The 26,009-nt window shown below is 44.3% G+C and overlaps 1 protein-coding gene across 1 annotated transcript in view; it reads left to right on the top strand.

The window, feature by feature from the left end:
- Nucleotides 1-26,009, top strand: part of TIMM44 (translocase of inner mitochondrial membrane 44) — a 148,807-nt gene that overhangs the window by 43,520 nt on the left and 79,278 nt on the right. The window contains exon 2 of the mRNA XM_069741305.1: nucleotides 19,775-19,879. Coding sequence (XP_069597406.1) covers nucleotides 19,775-19,879 — 105 coding nt within the window. The remainder of the gene's footprint in view (nucleotides 1-19,774; nucleotides 19,880-26,009) is intronic.

Here is a 26,009-nt window from a genome sequence, read left to right as displayed (position 1 = left end):
CAGAGCAGCAATGCGGGATCTGGCCAAGCTGGAACGCCGCAAGTGAGCACACTCTAGGCGGACCTTGTGCAGCAGGGCATCAAGATCCGGATAGTCCCTCAGAAAACTCTGCACAACCAAATTGAGCACATGTGCCAGACATGGGATGTGAGTGAGGTTGCCAAGGGCCAAAGCTGCCACCAGATTTCGGCCATTGTCACACACTACCATGCCTGGCTGGAGATTCGCTGGCAGTAACCACATATCGCTCTCCTGCTTGATGGCATTCCAGAGCTCCTGCGCTGTGTGGCTTCGATGCCCCAATGAAACTAGTTTCAAGACGGCCTGCTGACGTTTGGCCACGGCTGTGCTCATGTCGGTCATAGGTAAACGTTCACGGGTCCATGTGGAGGTGGACTGTGACGGATCCTGCAGAGAGGAATCAGAGGAACTGGTGTAAGAGGAGGAGTCGATGCGTACAGACTGGATTCCTGCAATCCTTGGAGTGGGCAGGACACGTCCTGCGCCACTCGCACGATCTGTACCTGGCTCAACAACATTAACCCAATGGGCAGTGAGGGAAACATATCGCCCCTGTCCATGCTGACTGGTCCACGCATCGGTGGTGAGGTGGACCTTGCTACTGACGGCGTTCAGTAGCGCATGTTTTATGTTTGCCTCAACATGCCTGTGCAGGGCAGGGACAGCCTGCCTGCTGAAGTAAAAGCGGCTGGGCACCTTGTACTGTGGGACTGCCAATGCCATCAAGTCACGGAAGCTGTCAGTCTCCACCAGCCTGAACGAGAGCATTTCCAGGGACAACAGTTTGGCAATGCCTGCATTCAGAGCCTGTGCTCGGGGGTGGTTGGCCGAGAATGCCCGCCTTTTCTCCCATGCCTGTACTACCGATGGCTGTAGAGTAGACTGGGAGTGTGAGGATGACTGGGAAGGTGGTGCTGTGGGTGGAATTACACAAGGTCTCTGGGAGGAAGCCAAACCAGCTGTGCGTGAGCTGGAGGAAGAGGCAACACGAGCTGAAGAGGTGGTAGCTGCCGCTGTTGGTTGGCCTACATCTTCAGTGTGTTTCTGTAACTCCACCGCGTGCCTGGTCCGCACATGTTTCCACATATTTGTGGTATTGAGGTTGCTGACATTTTTCCCTCTTTTTACTTTATGATGACACAGCTTGCATTTGACAAAACAAATGTCATCTGCAACTGTGTCAAAAAAGGACCAGGCACTGCAAGTCTTGGGAGCGCCCTTTTTGGCTTTGGAAAGAGACAGGCTCCTAACGGGTGCCAAAGTGGAGGCTACAGGCTCCGCAGTCTTCCCCCTCCCTCTCCCTCTTTGGCCCGTAAGAGGAAGCTCTTCCTCTGAGCTGCTCCCACCACCTTCCTGTTCCTCACGCCACGATGGGTCAAGGACCTCATCATCTCCACTACCCTCTGCCACCAACTGCTCCTCCTGGGTAGTCTCAGCAGCACAGTACGCACGAGAAAGCGGCACCTGAGTTTCATCATCAGATGCGTACTGCGCTGTGGTCACCGGAGGCACTGGCCCACCTGCCTCTTCAGAGTCAGAGAGAAAAAGGTGTTGGGCATCACTGCACACTGCCTCTTCTTCCATTTCTCCAATGCTGCTTGGCTGGCCCCCTGTTTCCAAGCCAAGAGATTCAGAGAACAGAAGTAGAGACGGCTCCTGTCCTGGGCTCTCTGACTGCCTGGCCAATTTGGCAGGTGGTGAAGAGACAGATGGCTGCTCTCCAGTGCTCTGTGCCTGAGAGGATGTGGCACTAACTGAAGTCGATGCCGAGGCGTTAGCTGCCATCCACCCGACAACGGCTTCAATTTGGTCTTCACGCAGCAGCGGTGCACGGCGCTCTCCGACAAAGCTGCGCATGAAGGACTGTTCCCTGCTGAAACTGAGTGACGACGAGTCACCGGCGCCCGCAGCAGGCACAGAATCACCACGTCCTCTCCCTGCTCCTCTCCCTGCTCCGCGCCCACGCCCACGTGCCTTACTCCCTGCCCTCTTCATCTTGGTTGACAGATAAAGATAAGCAGAAAAGTACTAAGGCCTTAGTGTGCTTATTCCTGTAATGCTCCTCCTAACAGGTGTAAGAAACACTAATGTTGTAAATTGTGGACTAAACTTTATTATTTTTCAAATGTGGCCTACACAAGTGTAAGTTGTGTTTGGTGAACTTAACCTTTTTTTTGGTGCAGATCGGGCTACAGAGCTAGTTTAAATCACACGGAGACCGTGCAGACAGCCGTAAACGGCGCTGCAAGGCCAAGAAACCCTCCTCTAGGTTATCCTATATAGTGTTTTTCCACTATTTAGCTGGATACAAGTGGAAAGACACTAATAGGAATTTTTTTTTTCAAATTTTAAACTGGCTGCACTATTTGAAAAAAAGGAAATTGTTTTTCAAGGTATGAGGCAGTAACGCACCCTGAGCTGAATCCAACCGGCTATGGCTGCACACAGACTACAGGGCGAGCTGGGCTCACACGGAGACCGTGCAGACAGCCGTAAACGGCGCTGCAAGGCCAAAAAACCCTCCTCTAGGTTATCCTATATAGTGTTTTTCCACTATTTAGCTGGATACGAGTGGAAAGACACTAATAGGAATTTTTTTTTTCAAATTTTAAACAGGCTGCACTATTTGAAAAAAAGGAAAATTTTTCTCAAGGTATGAGCCAGTAACGAACCCTGAGCTGAATCCAACCGGCTATGGCTGCACACAGACTACAGGGCGAGCTGGGCTCACACGGAGACCGTGCAGACAGCCGTAAACGGCGCTGCAAGGCCAAAAAACCCTCCTCTAGGTTATCCTATATAGTGTTTTTCCACTATTTAGCTGGATACGAGTGGAAAGACACTAATAGGAATTTTTTTTTTCAAATTTTAAACAGGCTGCACTATTTGAAAAAAAGGAAAATTTTTCTCAAGGTATGAGCCAGTAACGAACCCTGAGCTGAATCCAACCGGCTATGGCTGCACACAGACTACAGGGCGAGCTGGGCTCACACGGAGACCGTGCAGACAGCCGTAAACGGCGCTGCAAGGCCAAAAAACCCTCCTCTAGGTTATCCTATATAGTGTTTTTCCACTATTTAGCTGGATACGAGTGGAAAGACACTAATAGGAATTTTTTTTTTCAAATTTTAAACAGGCTGCACTATTTGAAAAAAAGGAAAATTTTTCTCAAGGTATGAGCCAGTAACGAACCCTGAGCTGAATCCAACCGGCTATGGCTGCACACAGACTACAGGGCGAGCTGGGCTCACACGGAGACCGTGCAGACAGCCGTAAACGGCGCTGCAAGGCCCAAAAACCCCCCTCTAGGTTATCCTATGTAGTGTTTTTCCACAATAGAGCTGGAGACTGGTGGAAAAACACTAATAGGAAATTTGAGAAAAAATGTGCAGCAGGCTGCACTAAGAGCAAAAAAGAACAACTGTGTGAGGCAGTGTGAACCCCCCCTGAGCTGAATACAACCGGGTATATGGCTGCACACAGACTACAGAGTGAGCTGCACACACACACACACAGAGACCTTGCAGAACGCTGTTAAAACAGCGCTGCAAGGCAAGAGCAAGGTGAACAGTGAAGAACACACAGCGTTTTGCTAAATTAGCCTTTGGAAAGGAAAATAAAGCAATTAGCAAGCTCAACTGGCCCTCAGTTAGAACACAGCGTCCTGTCCCTAACTGAAATCACAGCAGAGTGAGCGCAAAATGGCGGCAGCGCTTTTTTATAGTGCAGAGTGACATCATTTCAGCAGCCAATCCAAGCCTTGCCAGTACTTACATGCCCACCATGCTAAACAGGATGTGCCCACACTTTCATTCATTCCTCATTGGCTGCTGCGTTCAATTTGAATTCTGGGAACTTCCGATTCCGGTATCCGATACGCGGGAAGTATCGGAATTCAGTATCGGAATTCCGATACCGCAAATATCGGCCGATACCCGATACTTGCGGTATCGGAATGCTCAACACTACTCATGGGAAACTGCTGAGGACCCACAGCTGCAGATCCGCTGCGGATAAGCAGCAAAATCCACAACGTGTGCACATAGCCTCAGAGACTGAGCGCCCAAACTGCAATCCAAAACCACTTATTTATCGCAAAGTGCCAACATGGCAATTTAACCTGAGTATTGATGTTTCAGATTAGAAAAGCAACTCGTACATTAGCGCGCTATACAGTCTATAGCAAAGACCTTGTAAGCACTGCACTCCAAGCCCAAGATACTAGCCACTGGTTGTAGTGAAGGTCTGTTCTTGTGAATAGCCCCGCGTGGTGCTGCGTACAGTATAATAGCCTCACATTAAAAAAATTGCCTGTTGCAAAGGTGATCTGGTCTCTTCATACAGTACAGACCAAAGGTTTGGACACACCTTCTGATTTAAAGATTTTTCTGTATTTTCATGACTATGAAAATTGTACATTCACACTGAAGGCATCAAAACTATGAATTAACATATGTGGAATTATATACTTAACAAAAAAATGTGAACAACTAAAAATATGTCTTAAATTCTAGGTTCTTCAAAGTAGCCACCTTTTGCTTTGACTGCTTTGCACACTCTTGGCATTCTCTTGATGAGCTTCAAGAGGTAGTAACACATGTGCCCACCGTGAGTGCTCTGCATGTCCCCTCTGGCACGCGTGCCATAGATTCGCCTCCACTGACGTAAAGTGTTGATCAGTGCCCAAATCCTCCTGGGATTCATCCCACCGCCAATGGATATGTGCTCAAGCTGTGAAAGAAATGGATGTTTGAGCTGTTATGCCTCATTCAGGCGTCAGTGTTGCACATATGTGCTATTTTTTCACTGATCCAGCATACCCATTATAATGTATGCTGCTGTTCACGTCTGTGTTTTTGATGGATCATTTTTTCGTTCAAAATACATGAAGACATCCCATTTTTTCCGGCAGCACGAATAAGGGCCAATACAAGTACGGTATATTGCTCTGTGGATAAGCACGTACAGCATCCGTCTGCCATCTGTGTGCGGTTTGTGTTTAAGATTGTAAAGGATAATCGAAGCTTTGCAATTTATTCATCCATGAAAAACACGGACATATGGATGGCACACTGATGGTGAAAACGGGCACACGGATGGCACACTGATTGAAATCACTGATGCACAACACTGATGACAGTTACCATTTTTTCATGTATCTGTTTAAACACTGATGTGTGACTGAGGCCTTACATGCAGAACATTGTAGAGTGGTTCATAATGCTTCGCTTCATCACTAGCCCCATACTCAAAACATGTTCCCAAAATTTCCGCACTCTCACTGCATCTATGGAAGTCCACCTATGGGGTTTAAGAAGAGATGGGGTTTTGGGGTTTATAGTGTTAAATGTTCAAATCAGTATGCTTCACTAATAAAGGGGTTGTCCACTACTTTCAGTTAGCCCCCCAATGTATCCCCCCGGGGCCCCTAATGAATGGTGTAAATACCTTCGGTTGCCATTTTCGCCTGTGAACGGCGCTATGGCGGCGGCTGAGTCCGGGTCACGTGACCCCCAGGCTGCAGCCGCCGCTAATTTCTTCCGACGTCACGTCAATTTCCAGACTCTGGAAATTGACGTGACGTCAGCAGCAGGCGTGACCCAGCCTCCACAGACAGCGGTCACTCACCAAGAGTGACTGGGCTGTGGGTGGTGCTGGGGGCTGCCTGCAGGGCTGTGCTGGGGGTGGGCGGGACTAGGCAGGGATGTGCGGGCGCCGGGGGTCTGCGTGCCGGGATGTGCGGGCGCCGGGGGTCTGCGTGCCGATGCTGGGGGTCTGCGTGCCGACGCCAGGGGTCTGCGTGCCGATTCCGGGATGTGCGGGCGCCGGGGGTCTGCGTGCCGATTCTGGGATGTGCGGGCGCCGGAGGTCTGCGTGCGGGCGGTGCTGGGGTCTGCGGGTGTGTGCAATGGGTCTGCTGGTCGTGCAGGGGTCTGCGGGGGAGGGGGTGGTCATTGGTGTGTGTGTGTCTCTGTGTGTAGGCATTGTCCGATGGGACTACAAGTCCCATCGGGCTCTGCCTGCTACAGTGACAGTGAGTGACACATTAGCCAATGATGGGACAGTAGTAGTCCCATCATCCGGCTAATGTGTTGAATGTGAAAAAAAAACCCCCCCACAAACACACATATACAGAACAGATATACGACATACACCATGTGACATGTAACATGCGACATCATGCGACATGTGACATCATGCGACATGCAGCATGCGACATGTGACAACATGCGATGACATGCAGCATGCGACATGTGACAACATGCGATGACATGCAGCATGCGACATGGAGCATGCGATATGTGACAACATGCGACAACATGCACCATGCGACATGCACCATGCGGCGACATGCGGCATGCATCATGCGGCGGCATGCACCATGCGGCGACATGCGGCATACCACATGCGACGACATGCAGCATGCACCATGCGACGAAATGTGACGATATGCAGCATGCAACATGCGCCATGTGACGACATGCGACGACATGCTGATGTGAATACAATGGTGGAAGGTATCCTTCCACAATGTATTCCCAACAATGTATTCCTATGCCCCTGTAAGAAAATAGTCCCTAGTCTCACTTTTGGTATTGCTGTGTGAGAAAGTTCCCACGCAGCAAATGCTATAAGATGAGACCAGTGAACTTTAGTAACCTCAGTACTGCACTCCAGGAGCCATTGTCTCCTGTCAGTGTGTCACTGAGGGTCCTATAGAGCAGTGACATCACCCAATGTCACTGTTCTATAGGGGAGATCGTTGTGGGACCCTCGTTATTAATTGGACTACGGCGGACAGGTAGTATACGGTTTATTTTACGTTTTTTGCAGGCGCTGAAGTATGGTAAGTATGGTTAAATTAAGAATATTATAATACTTTTTTCTGGCTGTCTGTTATTTTTTTTTTTTTTTAACTCTTTCACCAATATAGGATTAATAATGGATAGGCGTCATATTGACACCTCTCCATTATTAATCCGGCTTAATGTCACCTTACAATAGCTAGGTGACATTAACCCCTTATCACCCCATATCCCACCGCTACTCGAGAGTGGGAAGAGAGGGGCTAAGTGCCGGAATTGGCACATCTTACCGCCATTTCTGGGGTGGCTGGGTACTGGTATTTGTAGCCGGGGGGGCTCAATATCCATGGCCCCTCGCTAGGCTATCAGCCCGCAGCTGTCTGCATAGCCTTTCTGGCTATAAAATATAGGGGGACCCCATGTCATTTTTTGGGGGGTTCCCACTTCCCCCTATTTTAATAGCCAGTAAAGGCTAAATATCAGTTGCGGGCTGATATTCATAGCCTGGGAGGGGGCCATGGGTATTACCCCCCTTCCCAGGCTACAAATATTGGCCCCGGCCGTTGGCTTTCCCCCTCTGGCACAGAAAATTGCACGGGAGGCCACTCCAGTTTTTTTTTTTTTTTAACTGAAACATATTGTTCATTAACCCCTTTCTGCCAGCTGACGGAATAGTACGTCAGCTGGCAGTATCCCCCACTTTGAGGTGGGCTTCGGCGGTGAGCCCACTTCAAAGCCGCAACATGTCAGCGGTTTTCAATACAACAAAAAAATTTACGTGATCGCTAAACGGTGTAGTGAAAAAAAAAAATCAAAAGCCAAAATTGTTTTTTTGGTCGCCGCGACATTGCATTAAAATGCAATAACGGGTGATCAAAAGAACGTATTTGCACAAAAGAGGTATCATTTAAAACGTCAGCTCGGCACGCAAAAAATTAGCCCTCGCCCTACCCGATATCTCAGAAAATATAGATGCTACGGGTATCGGAATAAGGCCCAATTATTATTTTTTTTTTTATTTTTTTTTTTTAGCAAAGTGATTTTTTTTTTTACCATGTAGATAAAAAAAATAACCTAGACATGTTTGGTGTCTATGAACTCGTAATCACCTGGAGAATCATAATGGCAGGTCAGTTTTATGCTGTGTGCACACGTTGCAGATTTGGGTGCAGAATTTTCTGCACAAAATCTGCATCTCCTTGCAGAAAACGCAGCTGCGTTTTTGATGCATTTTTTTCACGGTTTTTGTGCGGTTTTGATGCAGTTCTTGGTGTGGTTTTTGGTGTGTTTTTTGCGTGGTTTTGATTGTTTTTGCTTCAGTATTTGGTGCAGTTTTTTGCGTGGTTTTGATTCAGGTTTTTGATGCAGTTTTTAATGCGGTTTGATGGGAGTTTTTGGTGCGGTTTTGATTCAGTTTGTGCGTTTTTGAAAGCTAAATAAAGATGTATTATTGAACAAAAAAAAAAGATTTGTGATGTCATTATTGTCCAACCTCCTCTTTTACATTTGTCCAACCCACACTCAATTACACACAGATAGACAGATGATAGATGAAATGGATAGACAGATCTACATATAGCTAGATCTATAGCTGCATACATCTATCTATTCATATATCTATCTATTGATAGATGTATCGCTAATGTAGGGTGCGTGTCCACTGTCCGGATTACATTCGAATTAGCTGCAGATTGGATGCTGGGTACTTGTAGTCCCATCGGATGATGCCTGCACACACACCCCAAAAGACCCCCGCACAGCCCTGCGCACACCCTAGCAGCCCTGCGCACACCCTTGCCGAACTGCAGCGTTTCTCGGACCCACATCCGCAGCAAAACTGCAGATCTTTTTTACATCTGCGGTTTTGCTGCGGATGTGCCCGACTCAATGAAAGTGTAAGGGTGCAGAAACGCTGCAGTTCGGCACAAAAGAAGTGACATGCTTTGGAAAAAAAAAAGCTGCGTTTCGATGCGGCCTTTTCCGCAGCATATGCATAACAAGTCTGTGGCTCCCATAGACTTACATTGGTTGTTGTGCACTACACTGCGGATTTGATGCAATTCTGTGCAGCAAAAAAACCCTGCGGATCTGGAATCAAATCCGCAACGTGTGCACACAGCCTTAGCATTTAGTGAACCTAACAAAAAAGCCAGGCAAAAAATAAGTGTGGGATTTGCCCTTTTTTTGCAATTTCTTCGCACATTGAATTTTTTTCATATTTTCTGTTAAACGACATGGTAAAACCAATGGTGTCGTCCAAAAGTAGAACTTGCCCCGCAAAAGATAAGCCCTCACATGGCCATATTGACGGAAAAATTATGGCTCTGGAAAGGAGGGGAGCGATAAACGAAAAAAGCTCCAGGGGTGAAGGGGTTTAGAAACATGGATATGGACATACTGTATCTATGGAAATAGACATAGATATATACAGTCGTGGCCAAAATTTTTGTGAATGACCCCAAAATTATATTTTCACATGATCTGCTGCCCTCTGGTTTTTATTAGTGTTTGTCTGATATTTATATCACATACAGAAATATAATTGCAATCATATTATGAGTAGCAATAGGTTATATTGACAGTTAGAATGAGTTAATGCAGCAAGTCAATATTTGCAGTGTTGACCCTTCTTCTTCAAGACCTCTGCAATTCTCCCTGGCATGCTCTCAATCAACTTCTGGACCAAATCCTAACTGATAGCAGTCCATTCTTGCATAATCAATGCTTGCATTTTGCCAGAATTTGTTGGTTTTTGTTTGTCCACCCGTCTCTTGATGATTGACCACAAGTTCTCAATGGGATTAAGATCTGGGGAGTTTCCAGGCCATGGACCCAAAATCTCTGTTTTGTTCCATGAGCCATTTAGTTATCACCTTTGCTTTATGGCAAGGTGCTCCATCATGCTGGAAAAGGCATTGTTGGGCGCCAAACTGCTCTTGGACGGTTGGGAGAAGTTGCTCTTGGAGGACATTCTGGTACCATTCTTTATTCATGGCTGTATTTTTAGGCAAGACTGCGAGTGAGCCGATTCCCTTGGCTGAGAAGCAACCCCACACATGAATGGTTTCAGGATGCTTTACAGTTGGCATGAGACAAGACTGGTGGTAGCGCTCACCTCTTCTTCTCCGAATAAGCTGTTTTCCAGATGTCCCAAACAATCGAAAAGGGGATTCATCAGAGAAAATGACTTTGCCCCAGTCCTCAGCAGTCCACTCCCTGTACCTTTTGCAGAATATCAGTCGGTTCCTGATATTTTTTCTGGCGAGAAGTGGCTTCTTTGCTGCCCTCCTTGAAACCAGGCCTTGCTCAAAGAGTCTCCGCCTCACAGTGCGTGCAGAAGCACTCACACCAGCCTGCTGCCATTCCTGAGCAAGCTCGGCACTGCTGGTAGTCCGATCCCGCAGCTGAAACCGTTTTAAGATACGGTCCTGGCGCTTGCTGGTCTTTCTTGGGCGCCCTGGAGCCTTTTTGACAACAATGGAAGCTCTCTCCTTGAAGTTCTTGATGATGCGATAGATTATTGACTGAGGTGCAATCTTTGTAGCTGCGATACTCTTCCCTGTTAGGCCATTTTTGTGCAGTGCAATGATGGCTGCACGTGTTTCTTTAGAGATAACCGTGGTTAAATGAAGAGAAACAATGATACCAAGCACCAGCCTCCTTTTAAAGTGTCCAGTGATGTCATTCTTACTTAATCATGACTGATCGCCAGCCCTGTCCTCATCAACACCCACACCTGTGTTAATGGATCAATCACTAAAACGATGTTAGCTGCTCCTTTTAAGGCAGAACTGCAATGATGTTGAAATGTGTTTTGTGGGTTAAAGTTCATTTTCTGGGCAAATATTGACTTTGCAAGTACAGTAATTGCTGTTAAGCTGATCACTCTGACATTCAGAAGTATATGCAAATTGCCATTAGAAAAAAATGAAGCAGTAGACTTTGGAAAAATTAATATTTGTCTCATTCTCAAAATTTGTGTCCATGACTGTAGATATATCTGTATGTATCTATCCATCCCATATCTATTTATCGATCCATCTCATCTATCATCTATCTGTCTAGCTATCTGTGTGTGTAATGGAGTGTAGTTTGGACAAATGTAAAAGAGGAGTTGGACAGAAATGACATCACAAATCTTTTTGAAGATAAAGGGAGAGAGGAGGGAGGGGTTTGGGTGTGTTTTTGGAGTGGGTGTGGTAGGTTCGGGCTTAGTGGCAGTGCAAACATCATGGAACTTGTAGTATTAGAGCACAATAACTCAGGAGAAGTGAAGTTGTCGATTAACCCCATGAGAGCTGGAGCCAGCACTAAAGATGTGCTGCTGCAGCATGATAAAAGGTAATATTGCTAAAATAAACACAGTGGATGTTTTCAGTGGCACATAATAGCAAGATTTATGAAAAAAAAAATTATTGTAGTGGACAACGTCTTTAATTGTCAGCTCTTGCAGGTCGGGTTGGGAGTAGATATACAGCATTATAGAATGCTGTATATCAGCCCTAAAAGGTGATGGCTGTATCTCTTATCAGCCAAACCTGGTGACAGGTTGCCTTTACTCTGTGTAACAGTGCCAACCTGACACTGTCTGTAGTTTGCTTTTTTGCTGTAATTCTTTACGTGTAGGAATATAAACAAAACCGTGCCACTGTGTTTTTACGCTTTAACTTTTCTGCTATTCACATTGCTGTGTGTCAGCACGACTATGGCAATACCAAATTTCTATGATTTTCTTTGTTTATACCTTTTGTACAATTAAGGCCTCTTTCACACATCAGTTTTTTGCCATCAGTCACAATCCGTCTTTTAAAGAAAAAAACGGATCCAGCAAATGTTGCTGCTGGATCCCTTTTTTTTTTCCATAGACTTGTATTAGCGACGGATTGTGGCGGATGGCCTTCCGTTTCATCCGTCGTTTGACGGATCCGTCGTAAAGTCTTTGTCCGTTGGGCTGAGACAACGGACATAGTAACGTTTTTTTGTGTACGTCGAAAAGGTGGACAGCAACGGATCCTATGCCGTCCGTCGTTGGCTATAATGGAAGCCTATGGGCTCAGGATCCGTCGCTGTCCGTCAAAAGATGGAATCCAGCGATGGATTCCGTTTTTTGAAACTGAACATGCCTGGAAGAATTTCTATTCATCTAATTCCATTCAGGGAAAATCTCTCTCCCTCTCTCCTCCTTTTAAATTCCTGCGTCAGCTGCTTCGAAGGAAGTTTTTTACAATCTGCACAGGATCCGTCTTTTTAACAACATATTCTGAGAACCATAGGTTTCACAATTTTCCATCAGCAAAGCTGTATGTGGGTTTATTTTTTGCATGTTTAAGATGTCATTCATTGGTACCGTTTTGTGGCACATACGACGTTTTGCTAACTTTCTATTACACTCTTTAGCAGACAAAAGATACAAAAAAACAGCAATTTTATTTTTGCTTTATTTTTTTTTATAAGCACTGATCACTGTTATTTAATCTAAATAGATATAAAAGTTTTGGGAGGAGGGTCATTTTGACATCCACAAATCTGCTCCATCCACGACATTGGGATATCTTAGCATTTAGTTAGGCGAGAAGTTCTTTAACCCCTTTGCCCCCAAGCCTCTTTTCACCTTCATGTTCCAGGCCAAATTTTACAATTCTGACCACTGTCACTTTTATGAGGTAATAACTCTGGAACACTTCAACAGATCCCACTGATTGAGACTGTTTTTTCGTGACATACTGTACTTTATGATGGTGGTAAAATTTGTTCGATATGACTTGTTTATTTGAAAAAAAACCCAGAAATTTTGCAATTTTCAAACTTTTAATTTTTTTTTATCCTTAAACCAGGGTTATATCACACAAAATGGTTAATAAATAACATTTCCAATATGTCTACTTTACACCAGCACAATTTTTGAAGCATATTTACCATTGTTAGGAAGTTAGAAGGGTTAAAAGTTGACCAGCAATTTCTAATTTTTCCAACAAAATTTACAAAACCATTTTATTTAAGGACTACATCACATTTGAAGAGACTTTAAGGGGCCTGTGTATCACAAAATACCCTAAAGTGACATCATTCTAAAAACTGCACCCCTCAAGGTGTTCAAAACCACATCCAAGAAGTTTATTAACCCTTCAGGTGCTTCACAGGAATTAATATAATGTGCTAGGAAAAAATGAACATTTAACTTTTAACAAACATTTTACTTTGGACCCATTTTTTTTTTATTTCCACAAGGATAACAGGAGAAAAAGGAACTAAAAATATGTTGTGCAATTTCTCCCGAGTACACAGATGCCTCATATGTGGGGGAAAACTACTGTGTGGGTGCATAGCAGGGTTTAGAAAGGAATGAGTGATGTTTTGGAGCACAGACTTTGATGGACTTGTCAGCTGGTGTCATTTTGAATTTGGAAAACTCCTGATGTACCTAAACAGTGGAGACCCCCACAAAGTGACCCAATATGGGAAAGTAGACCCCTCAATGAATTTATGTGATGAGCACCTTGAGCCCTCATGTGCTTAACAGAATTTGACAATGTTGATCTGTGAAAATGAAAAAAAAAAAAATTCCCATAAATGTTTTTAGCCACCAATTTTTTTATTTTCACAAGTATAGCATGACAATGGAACCCAAAATATGTTGTATAATTTCTCCTGAGTAAAAAATAATCCCATATGTGTTCGAAAAGTACTTTTGAGGCACAGTGTCAAGCTCCGAAGGGAAGCGCCATATTGGAGTTTAGCTTTTGCTGCAATGGTTTGAGGTTGCCATGTCACATTGGCAAAGACACTGAGGTGCCAGAACAGCATAAACCCCCCATGAGTGATGTCATTTTACAAACTACACCCCCCAATGAATTCATCCAGGGGTGCAGTGATCATGTGCTTCTCACACAGACGCCTCTCAGACTTTGCACTGATGAGGGGCAGTACCCGAAACACAGTGTCTGCAAATTGAGATTCTTGTTTGGCTTTTATTCTAAGTCATGTGACAAGGCTCGTTGAAGGGTCAACATTGACTTTTAGGATTGCTACTTGCAATAGGTGGCACTAGAGTTCTAGTCCTCTTCCTTTCTGAAGAGACAATTTGCATACCAATAAGGAAAAAAAATTAATGCACAGTGCAACGTTCAGAAGGGAAGGAGCACCATATTATGCCAATTTTTACTGTTAAGGTTTGAGAGGGCCATGACCCACTGGGAGAGCCCCTGAAGTGCCGTAACAGCAGAACCCCCATCCCCCTCCATAAGTGACTCCATTTTACAAGCCACCCATCAATGAATTCATCTGGGGTGCAGTGATCATATTGACACCACAGGGTGTCACATAATTTTATACCATTGAGCGGTGGAGAAAAAAATAATTGCATATTTACCACCAAAATATTACATTTTCCCATTGGGAAAGGAGTAAAAATGGCACCATAATGTATCTCACAATTTCTGCTGAATTAAGAAATACCCCACATGTGGCTGTACAGTACTGCTTAGCCATACGTTGAAACTTGGGAGGGACGGAGCACTATTTGCCTCCTGGAGCGCAGATTTTCCTAGAAAAGTTAGCGGACTCTATATACAGACCCCCTAAGTGCTAGAAGAGCAGAACCTCAAATGACCACGTTTTGGAAATTATACCACTTTGGTAATTTATATTTAGGTGTCGTGACAATTTTGACTCTGAGTGTTTTCCAGAAATAAGCATGTTGCTGGGTGAAAATTGCAAACTGCCGTTGTAGTGACCAGTACTCTGTAGTGACCAGTACTCTGTAGTGACCAGTACTCTGTAGTGACCAGTACTCTGTAGTGACCAGTACTCTGTAGTGACCAGTACTCTGTAGTGACCAGTACTCTGTAGTGACCAGTACTCTGTAGTGACCAGTACTCTGTAGTGACCAGTACTCTGTAGTGACCAGTACTCTGTAGTGACCAGTATGTTTTGTTGCCCAACTTGTGCTTCTAGAGACACGCACCCATAAATTAGGCAGGCTCTCATCGCTACAGAAGTGCCAAACATCACAAAAGGAGGAAAAAACCTCCACTATTCTAGAAAAAACACCAAAAAAACAGGCAAAGGTGCTAACTAGTGATGAGCGAATATACTCTGTTCTCAAGATTTCCTGAGCACGCTCGGGTGTCCTCCGAGTATTTTGTAAGTACTCGGAGATTTAGTTTTCCTCACCTCAGCGGAATGATTAACATCTGTTAGCCAGCTTGATTACATGTGGGGATTCCCTAGCAACCAGGCAACCCCCACATGTACTCATGCTGTACTTACAAATACTCGTCGGACACCCGAGCGTACTCGGGAAATCTCAAGTACCCAGTATATTCGCTCTTCACTAGTGCTTACCTGTCTAGGCCTTGAATCAAATGCACTATCATGGTGCAGTGGGCCCAAGTAAAGATGGCAACTGCACAGGTGCAACAATACCAATGAGACAGCCAGCCTACAATCAGGGAATGATGCCCAGGCATAAGCATGCATTTTGGCATGCGTTTGCGCATGAAAATGATACGCTGCGCACAAAAATGCTAATGTGAACCTATCCTTACTCTGCAGTCTGTGTGGCCTCGAATTAGAAGTGTACAAAACTGGCCGACCATGCTTTTTATGCATGCCTAAAAGATGGACACTGCTGGATTGTAGGCCAGACGGCTTCCACAGTACCTCCATCTGCCTCATTATAGAGAATATTTTTTCGGGGGTGCCATCTGATTCACATTTTTTATAGTTTTACATGGAAACCCTGGTATAAGCGCTCAGGGCAGAGCGCAGGATACATGTGAGCCAAGCCTTATTGCGATCTTTGGGAGGCAGAATGAAAAAAATCAACAGCAGTTGAAGAATTGGTTTTATTTATTTATTTATTTTTTTACAAAAATTGCGAAATGCGCGTTGGGGCTGCCAGCTTTTGCGCATTCCCCCCGGGGTTTCTATGGGAAAGATGACCTTCTGATAATACAGATAAGGAAACTCACATGGTAGGGGGAAGGCAGGTAGCCCCCCAACCCCTGTGTCCTGTTGCAGTCAAACCCTGTCAGTCGTACTGCCCATCTGCATGCGTGCTCAGAATGCCGTGTCAGCAGGGTTGTGGCAGGGCTGCATACGGTTAACTGCTCTTGCTGTGGGTAATGGATTACTCGAACAGGTACTTTGAAAAAAGTTATTTTATGTTACTATAAAAACTATTGTGTGTGTGTGTATATATATATATATATATATATATATATATATATATATATATATATATAATTACTAGATTGTGGCCCGATTTTAACGCATCGGGTATTCTAGAATATGCATGTCCCCGTAGTATATGGACAATGATGATTCCAGAATTCGCGGCAGACTGTGCCCGTCGCTGATTGGTCGAGGCAACCTTTATGACATCATCGTCGCCATGGCAACCATTATAACATCTACGCCGATACTGTGCCCGTCGCTGAATCAGAAACGTGGGATTTCTTCGTCCTTTATGACATCATCGTCGCTGATTGGTCGAGGCCTGGCAGCCTCGACCACTCAGAGACGCGGGATGTCTACGTCCTTTGTGACATCATCGTCGCTGTGCCCGTCGCTGATTGGTCGAGGCCTGGTGGCCTCGACCAATCAGGGACGTGGGATTTCCAGGACAGACAGACAGACAGACGGAAAAACCCTTAGACAATTATATAAATAGGCCGCCAGGCCTCGACCAATCAGCAACGGGCACAGCGACGATGATGTCATAAAGGACGTAGACATCTCACGTTTCTGATTCAGCGACGGGCACAGTATCGACATAGATGTCATAATGGTTGCCATGGCGACGATGATGTCATAAAGGTTGCCTCGACCAATCAGCGACGGGCACAGTCTGCCGCGAATTCTGGAATCATCATTGTCCATATACTACGGGGACATGCATATTCTAGAATACCCGATGCGTTAGAATCGGGCCACAATCTAGTGTATGTGTGTATATATATATATATATATATATATATATATATATATATATATATATATATATATATATATATATATATATATATATATATATATATATATTAAATAATCCAGTATAAATATGAAAAAAGAAGAACTGCGGCAGCACTCACCAGATTGCGTAGATCAAACCTTTATTGAAGGTAAAAAATCCATCATGACGTGTTCACGGCTCAGGGGAGTGCGGACATAGTGGAAGTGAGCAGGGGAAGACAACAGCTGTTTCGCGCTCTACCAGCGCTTCTACAGGTCTAACAAACTGGGAAGTGACGCCGGCTGAAGTAGGTGAGTCACAAATGGACCCTCCCACTCAAACCATGCACACCAGATCCAGTAATTGCCAGGTACACCTTTGTGAAAAGACAAACACATGACTACATCAATTACATCATGTTACAAAACACATTTACAATAAAAACAAATGTACAAAAGACACCTGAATAAAATTAGTACAACCAATAAGAGGACCAACTGATGAAAAATCATCTTTCCCTATAAAACAGTCTGGAACTAATCCAAAATAATTATAAGCATTAGAAGGGATAATAATGAACCTGAATACAAAGGACAACCTTCCTTCTGACTAGCCTAGTTTCAACGAATATTCTATGAAAATGCTGCGCAGAGACACTATGCATTTGGTAGCAGTCATTTGTGTTTGTATTTATCTTCTCACACACAAGAGGCAAACTAAACAACATGAAGCGGCCAGGAAAGAAAAAAAAAAAAAAAAAAACCTTTTTCCAGCAAAGTAGCAATGTAGGGCACCAATCATAAGAACACCGACAGGTCAGTTCTTTCATTCAGCCCGGCAGCACCTGCTGCTTGTGTCTGTAGGATCCACCATGCTTCACGTCTCAGGAGAAGTCTATGGAGGTCACCACCTCGAGCAGGTAATTTAACCCTTTCTATCCCCGCAAAAGTGAGGACCTCAGACTTACCATCATGTGTGTTCCTAATATGGTCAATCAGCCGAGGTACCCCCTTACCTGTCCGGATAGATCTAAGGTGCTCTCTAAAGCGCACAAACATCGGGCGTTTAGTTTTTCCCACATAAAATCTCCTGCAAGGACAGAAAATGACGTAAACAACATAGTCCGTCCTGCATGAGATGAATTGTTGAACTGTGTGTTGTACCGGACCCACACTAATAGTACGCCCAGTAATATGGCAACTGCAATAGTTGCAATGGCCGCAACGAAAATTGCCTTTAGGAGGCAATTGTTCCAACCAATTAGACCGTGTATCTGACAACCGATTATGGACCAATATATCCCTGATCCGAGTGCTCCTTCTGTTAGAGATCAAAGGACCCCCTACAGCCTTCCCCGCAAGATCTTTATCTCATTCTAAAATGTGCCAATGCCTACGGAACGAGGCTCGTAGTGCTTGATCTAATGGGCCATACCTAAAACAAAAATTGAACCGTGGTTCATTACTTTTTTTATGAATGTGGGCTTGTGAGCCCTCTTGCACCCGGCTCCTAGCATCTTGTAACAAAGACTCCGGATAACCTCTTTCTCGGAATCTTTGGCACAATTCCTCAGACTGTTGTTCGAAACCTTCTTGTGTGTTATTTATTCTCCGTGTCCGGAGTAGTTGACTAAAGGGTAAGGCACGTTTAGTGTGGGCAGGATGATAACTGTTAAAATGCAGGAGGGCATTGGAGGCAGTTGGTTTTCGATAGATGGATGTACATAAATCCCCATCCTGAATTGTGACCGACACATCTAGAAATTCTAATTTATCTACCCCAAACACGGAGGTGAAACGCATCCCCATATTGTTGGTGACATTAAGATAATCCACAAACTCTCCAAAAACCTCTTCGGTCCCGTCCCACACCAGGAACACGTCGTCGACATATCTTAAGAAAAGTTTTATGTGTTTCAGGAAGGCATTCCTTTCAGAGTAAACAAAATCTTCCTCAAAAACCGCCAAATATAAATTAGCGAAAGTGCACGCAACCGGGGTCCCCATGGCAGTCCCAGTGGTCTGGAGATACCAATTCTCCAAAAAAGTAAAAGCATTGTGAGTGAGGATGAAGGTTAACCCCCCACACACAAAGTCAATAAAGGCACCACTCCTATCAGTCGTGTTCAGAACACGCCTGATAGTGTCCACCCCCAGACGCTGTGGAATGCTAGTGTACAAATTGACCACATCAATGGATGCCATGGAGAACCCCGGCTGCCATGCAAAATCGCGGATATGTTTCAAAAACGAGTCAGTGTCCCTGATGTAGGACGGGACAGAGTGAAGCAAAGGATGCAAAATCCATTCTAAATATTGGGAGAGTGGTTCGGTCAGGGAACCCAGACCCGACACAATAGGTCTGCCTGGGGGTTGGGTGACTGATTTGTGTACCTTTGGGAGGTAATACCAGTACGGTTTGGTAGGGAATTGTGGAAAAAGTTTTTCAGCTTTTTTCTGGGTTATAATTCTCTTTTCAACAGATACCCTAAGAAAAGACTGTAGTTCTTTTTTGAATTTGTTAATAGGGTCGCTAGGCAATCTTTGGTAGATATCACCATCCGAGAGTTGCCGACCAGCTTCCATTAAGTATGCCTCCCTTGGTAACAAAACTGTCTTTCCACCCTTGTCGGCCGGACGTATAATGGTATCGGACCAACTTGCCATCTCCTTCAATGCTGCCCTTTCTGCACCATCCATTGAAGGAGATGGCAAGTTGGTCCGATACCATTATACGTCGTTTTGTTACCAAGGGAGGCATACTTAATGGAAGCTGATTGTAAATTATTGAAGGCTTGGTAGTGTTTCTGAGTGGTTTTCAAGCCACTCACGGAGTGTAAGTTCCTCATTTTTCCTTAGTTATTCCTACCTCCTTATATATTTCCGTACAGAAGCACTGTTTTTTCATATCTTTTTTTTATTTCCTTTGTATTCTAACTTGTCGTTTAGGCATTAACCAATATGAATTTCTACTTTTACTCTTTTAATTCTAGCTATTGCTGGCCGGTGGCCATAGGTTTGGTCCAGTCTGGCATCGTATGCCTCCAAGAGCCAGTAGCGGTTTTTATTGGATATGTCACTCTCCTTGGGAACAACAGGTAAGTGACTATATCTTATATCCACATTTGATGTACACTTTATTGTTGTAATTCATTAACCGCTTACTGCCGCAGCCAATTTTTCATTTTTGCGCTTCCGTTTTTCCTATAGTGCAAAGTTTATTTTCTACATCAACATAGCCGTATAAGGACATTTCTTTGAGGGATGTATTTTTTTATTTTTTTTTTGTGTGTTTGCTTTTTATTAGATTGAATGACTCGCTATTGTGAAAAATGTTTTATATTTTTTTACCAATATTTTTTAATCTCATAAGGACTCCTGATTGCATTGGAAATACTCTGTACTACATATGTAGCACTGAGCATTATCTAGGCCCAATAGATTGCGGCTCTGGACGTTGTTACAGGGAACGTGTCAGCTGATGTCTGCTGCCTGTGGATAGGGCAGCATATATCCGCCACTGGCTGAGTCATTTCAGCCATGTATGTTTAACTCTGAAATCTCAGGTTCAAGGTCAAGAAGGAAACCAACAAACAAATGAAGTTAAAAGTAAAGGGAACACGTTTCATAAACATATAAATTAAAATCAATCCTTTTCATAGTTAATAAAGAAATGTAAATAAAAAACACACGTATTTGCAATTTGCTGTCACCATGTTTATAAATTGTAAGTTGTTGTGTGCTGCAACTCTGCAAAAATGTTCCATATAAAAGCAAATCTACCACAAAATGGCATAAAAAAGTATCACATCACTAAGCAAAATATAAGCCCTTACACCTATCCATTGATTGAAAAATGAAAATGTTACAGATCTTGGAAAATGTTGATATAAGCTAATAATATATATCTTTTTTAGGAATGTCACCACTTTAAATTAACCCCTTAGCGACCGCCGATACGCCTTTTAACGGCGGCCGCTAAGGGCACTTAAACCACAGCGCCGTTAATTAACGGCGCTGTGGAAAAAGTGAATAGCGCCCCCCAGAGTCGGATTTTCTCCGGGGTCTCGGCTGCTGGGGGTAGCCGAGACCCCAGAGAACGTGATTGGGGTTTTTTTTTACCCACCCCGCATTTGCGATCGCCGGTAATTAACCGTTTTCCGGCGATCGCAAAAAAAAAAAAAAAATGCGATCCCTTTTTAATTTCTCTGTCCTCCGATGTGATCGCACATCGGAGGACAGAGAAAAGGGGTCCCAGATAGCCCCCCGATACTCACCTATCTCCCCCGGTGCTCCTCGTGGCTCCCGGTGGGCGCCGCCATCTTCAAAATGGCGGGCGCATGCGCAGTGCGCCCGCCGGCCGGCACCGGGGGAATCTTTGGGGTCTCGGCTGCCGGGGGTAGCCGAGACCCCAAAGAACATGATCGGGGTCGGTTTCACCGACCCCTGTTTTGCGATCGCCGGTAATTAACTGTTTACCGGCGACCGCAAAAAAAAAGAAAAAAAAGTAAAGTGTAATTCTCTGTCCTCTGATGTGATCGCACATCAGAGGACAGAGAAATAGGGGGATTCGGGGACCCTAGCATACTCACCTGTGTCCCTGGATCCTCCTGCTGCTCCTCCTGGCTGCCGGGGAAAAGAAAATGGCGGGCGCATGTGCAGTGCGCCCGCCATCTGTCTCCATCTGCTGTCCGGCAGGAGAACAGCACTTGGGGCTAAAATTAGGGGTAGGGTTAGGGCTAGGGTTAGGGGTAGGGTTAGGGCTAGGGCTAAATTTAGGGTTGGGGATAAATTTAGGGTTAGGCTTCTTTCACACTTACGTCGGTACGGGGCAGTCGCAATGCGTCGGCCCGACATACCGACGCACGTTGTGAAAATTGTGCACAACGTGGGCAGCGGATGTAGTTTTTCAACGCATCCGCTGCCCAATCTATGTCCTGGGGAGGAGGGGGCGGAGTTACGGCCACACATGCGCGGTCAGAAATGGCGGATGCGACGTACAAAAAAACGTTTCATTGGACTTTTTTTGTGCCGACGGTCCGCCAAAACACAACTGATCCAGTGCACGACGGACGCGATGTGTGGCCATCTGTCACGATCCGTTGGCAAAACAAGTCTATGGTCAAAAAACGCATCCTGCGGGCACATTTGCAGGATCCGTTTCTTGTCCAAAACTACGGATTGCGACGGATGCCAAACGACGCAAGTGTGAAAGTAGCCTTAGGGCTAGGGTTAGGGTTGGGGCTAAAGTTAGGGTTAGATTTGGGATTAGGGTTAGGGTTAGGGTTTGGATTAGAGTTGGTATTAGGGTTAGGGTTGGCATTAGGGTTACGCTTGGGATTAGGGTTGGGTTTGGGATTAGGGTTAAGGTTAGGGTTGTGATTGGGGGTGTATTGGGATTAGGGTTAGGTTTGAGGTTAGGGTTGAGATTAGGATTAGGGGTGTGTTGGATTTAGGGTTTTGATTAGGGTTATGGTTAGGGTTGACATTAGGGTTGTTTTGGGGTAAGGGTTGTGATTATGGTTAGGGTTAGTGGTTAGGATTATGGATCAGGTTGGGATTAGGGTTAGGGGTGTGTTGGAGTTGGGTTGGAGCTAGAATTGGGGGGTTTCCACTGTTTAGGTACATCAGGGGGTCTCCAATCACGACAGCCAATTTTACGCTCAAAAAGTCAAATGGTGCTCCCTCCTTTCTGAGCTCTGCCGTGCGCCCAAACAGTGGGTTACCCCCACATATGGTGCATCAGCGTACTCGGGATAAATTGGACAACAACTATTGCAGTCCAATTTCTCCTGTTACCTTTGTGAAAATAAAAACTTGGGGGCTACAAAATCTTTTTTGTGGAAAAAAAAAATATTTTTTATTTTCACGACTCTGCATTATAAACTTCTGTGAAGCACTTGGGCATTCAAAGTTCTCACAACACATCTAGATAAGTTCCATGGGGGGTCTAGTTTCCAAAATGGGGTCACTTGTGGGGGATTTCTACTGTTTAGGCACATCAGGGGCTCTCCAAACGCGACATGGCGTCCGATCTTAATTCCAGCCAATTCTACATTGAAAAAGTAAAACGGCACTCTTTCTCTTCCAAGCTCTGCGGTGCGCCTAAACAGTGGTTTACCCCCACATATTGGGTATCGACGTACTCAGGAGAAATTGCACAACAACTTTAGTGGTCTAATTTCTCCTGTTACCCTTGTGAAAATAAGAATTTGTGGGCGAAAAGATCATTTTTGTGTAAACAAAAGCGATTTTTTATTTTCACGGCTCTACGTTATAAACTTCTGTGAAGCACTTGGGGGTTCAAAGTGCTCACCACACATCTAGATAAGTTCCTTAAGGGGTCTAGTTTCCAAAATGGTGTCACTTGTGGGGAGTTTCCACTGTTTAGGCACATCAGGGGCTCTCTAAACGTGACATGGCGTCCGATCTCAATTCCAGCCAATTCTGCATTGAAAAAGTCAAACGGTGCTCCTTCACTTCTAAGTTCTGCGGTGCGTCCAAAAAGTGGTTTACCCCCACATATGGGGTATTGGCGTATTCAGGAGAAATTGCATAACAAAATTTATGGTTACATTTCTATTTTTACATATGTGAAAATAAAAAAAAAAATGTTTCTGAATTAAGATGTTTGCAAAAAAAGTTAAATGTTCATTTTTTCCTTCCACATTGTTTCAGTTCCTGTGAAGCACGTAAAGGGTTAATAAACTTCTTGAATATGGTTTTGAGAACCTTGAGGGGTGTAGTTTTTAGAATGGTGTCATACTTCGTTATTTTCTATCATATAGACCCCTCAAAATGACTTCAAATGTGATGTGGTCCCTAAAAAAAAAATGGTGTTGTAAAAATGAGAAATTGCTGGTCAACTTTTAACCCTTATAACTCCCTAACAAAAAAAAATTTTGTTTCCAAAATTGTGCTGATGTAAAGTAGACATGTGGGAAATGTTATTTATTAACTATTTTTCGTGACATATCTCTCTGATTTAAGGGCATAAAAATACAAAGTTTGAAAATTGCAAAATTTTAAAAATTTTCGCCATATTTCCATTTTTTTCATAAATAATCGCAAGTAATATCGAAGAAATGTTACCACTAACATGAAGTACAATATGTCACGAAAAAACAATCTCAGAATCAGCGGGATCCGTTGAAGCGTTCCAGAGTTATAACCTCATAAAGTGACAGTGGTCAGAATTGTAAAAATTGGCTCGGTCATTAAGTACCAAATTGGCTCTGTCACTAAGGGGTTAAGAAAAAAAAAAAGCAAATTTGTGATTACAATAATACTGACTTGAGGTATTATACCGACAGGTCATTTTTGCTCTAGAATGAACGGCTGTTAAAACAAATCAGTTGTGGAATTGCATGTTTTTCTCTTTTTTTTTTTTTTTTGCAATTTCACTTAATTTGCATTTTTTTCCCCCATTTTTCAGTACATTATTTGATAAAAATAGATGATGTCTTTCAACTAGACAACTAGTTCCACAAAAAACAAACAAACATGCTTTCATGTGTCTTTGTCAGAAAGAAAATACGAAAGTTATGGCTCTTGGGAGAGTGGGAGGGAAAATGAAAGCACAAAACTGACAAATTGTTTGTTCCTTAATGGGTTAATAACGATCTATCTAAGGGTATGTGCACACGTTGCGGATTTGGCAGCAGTTTTCCATGCGGTTTACAGTACCATGTAAACCTATGGAAAACCAAATCCGCAGTGCACATGCTGCGGAAAATACCGCGCGGAAACGTTGTGTTGTATTTTCTACAGCATGTCAATTCTTTGTGTGGATTCCGCAGCGTTTTACACCTGTTCCTGTATAGGAATCCGCAGGTGGTAAAGCGCAGGTGAAATCTGCACAAAAAGCACTGTAAATCTGCGGTTAATCTGCAGGTAATACACAGTGCGTGTTGCTTGCGGATTTTTAAAAAACGGTGTGGGAAAATCCGCACACGAATCCGCAACGTGGGCACGAAGCCTCATACTGTGAGTTGACATTTTATTTCTTCACTTTTTATTTTTCTTTGTGTATAAAATAGTTGAAAAGGTCAATAAAAGTTTAAATAAAAAAACAAACTGGGAAAAGCGAAGAGTCTCCCTCAGCTAGACGATCGTTGGGTACAGCCGGGACCAGCTGCTTGGAAAGCATCACCAAACCGCGCGCCTTACGGCGCGTGAATTTTTGCCTGTAGGACATTATTGCAAGAAAGCTTGGCTGAGTAGATTACACAAGAAGGAAAACACACAGCAAGTCAGCAGGATCTAGGAGCAACATGGCAGATGTGACAACCTACATGGTGAGCTGCAGCATGTGCTACATGTTCAGAGATCGACCAGAAGAAGAATCGAATTTCACCTGTCAGAAGTGTAGACTAGTGGCCCTTTTAGAAGAAAAGGTGCAGGGTCTGGAAGAAAGAATAGCAACTTTGAAACTCATCAAAGAGAATGAAGACTTCCTAGACAGAACAGAAGCATCTCTACTGGTCACAGAAGGTGAAAAAAGTGTCAGAGAACCTCCAAAAGCAGATGAGTGGAAGAATGTGACCAAAAGAAGCAAGAAGACCATGAAGAAATCACCAACCACACAACTGAAGAACCGATATCAAATCTTTGTAGAGGATGAAGATGGCACACCTAAGGATGAAGCAATACCAGCAAGCAAAAAAGAAAAGGGCACACAGCAACAAGTGACAGCAAAAAGTACAGCCAAGACAGCAAAAAGTACAGCCAAGAAGCAACGAAGAGTGGTGGTGGTGGGAGACTCACTACTGAGAGGCACAGAAGCAGCCATCTGCAGACCGGACATAACCGCAAGAGAAGTATGCTGCCTTCCAGGTGCGATGATCAAGGATGTGACCGATAGGATACCAAAGCTCTTCAGCTCCAAGGACGTCCACCCATTTCTTCTGATACATGTTGGCACCAATGACACGGCAAGGAAAGACCTACCGACAATCTGCAAGGACTTTGAAGAGTTGGGGAAGAAAGTAAAGGAACTGGATGCACAGGTAGTTTTTTCTTCTATCCTTCCAGTAGACGGGCATGGCACCAGGAGATGGAACAGGATCCTTGATGCGAACAACTGGCTAAGACGATGGTGCAGACAACAAGGTTTCGAATTCCTGGACCACGGTGTGAATTACTTGTACGATGGACTCCTCGCCAGAGACGGACTACACCTCAACAAACCTGGGAAACACACATTCGCCAGAAGACTCGCTGCACTCA

The sequence above is a fragment of the Ranitomeya imitator genome, chromosome 1, assembly GCF_032444005.1.
Source record: "Ranitomeya imitator isolate aRanImi1 chromosome 1, aRanImi1.pri, whole genome shotgun sequence".
In the NCBI taxonomy this organism is placed as follows: Eukaryota; Metazoa; Chordata; class Amphibia; order Anura; family Dendrobatidae; genus Ranitomeya; species Ranitomeya imitator.
Note: the sequence above shows the minus strand (reverse complement) of the source record. Positions and strands in the feature narration are given on the sequence as shown.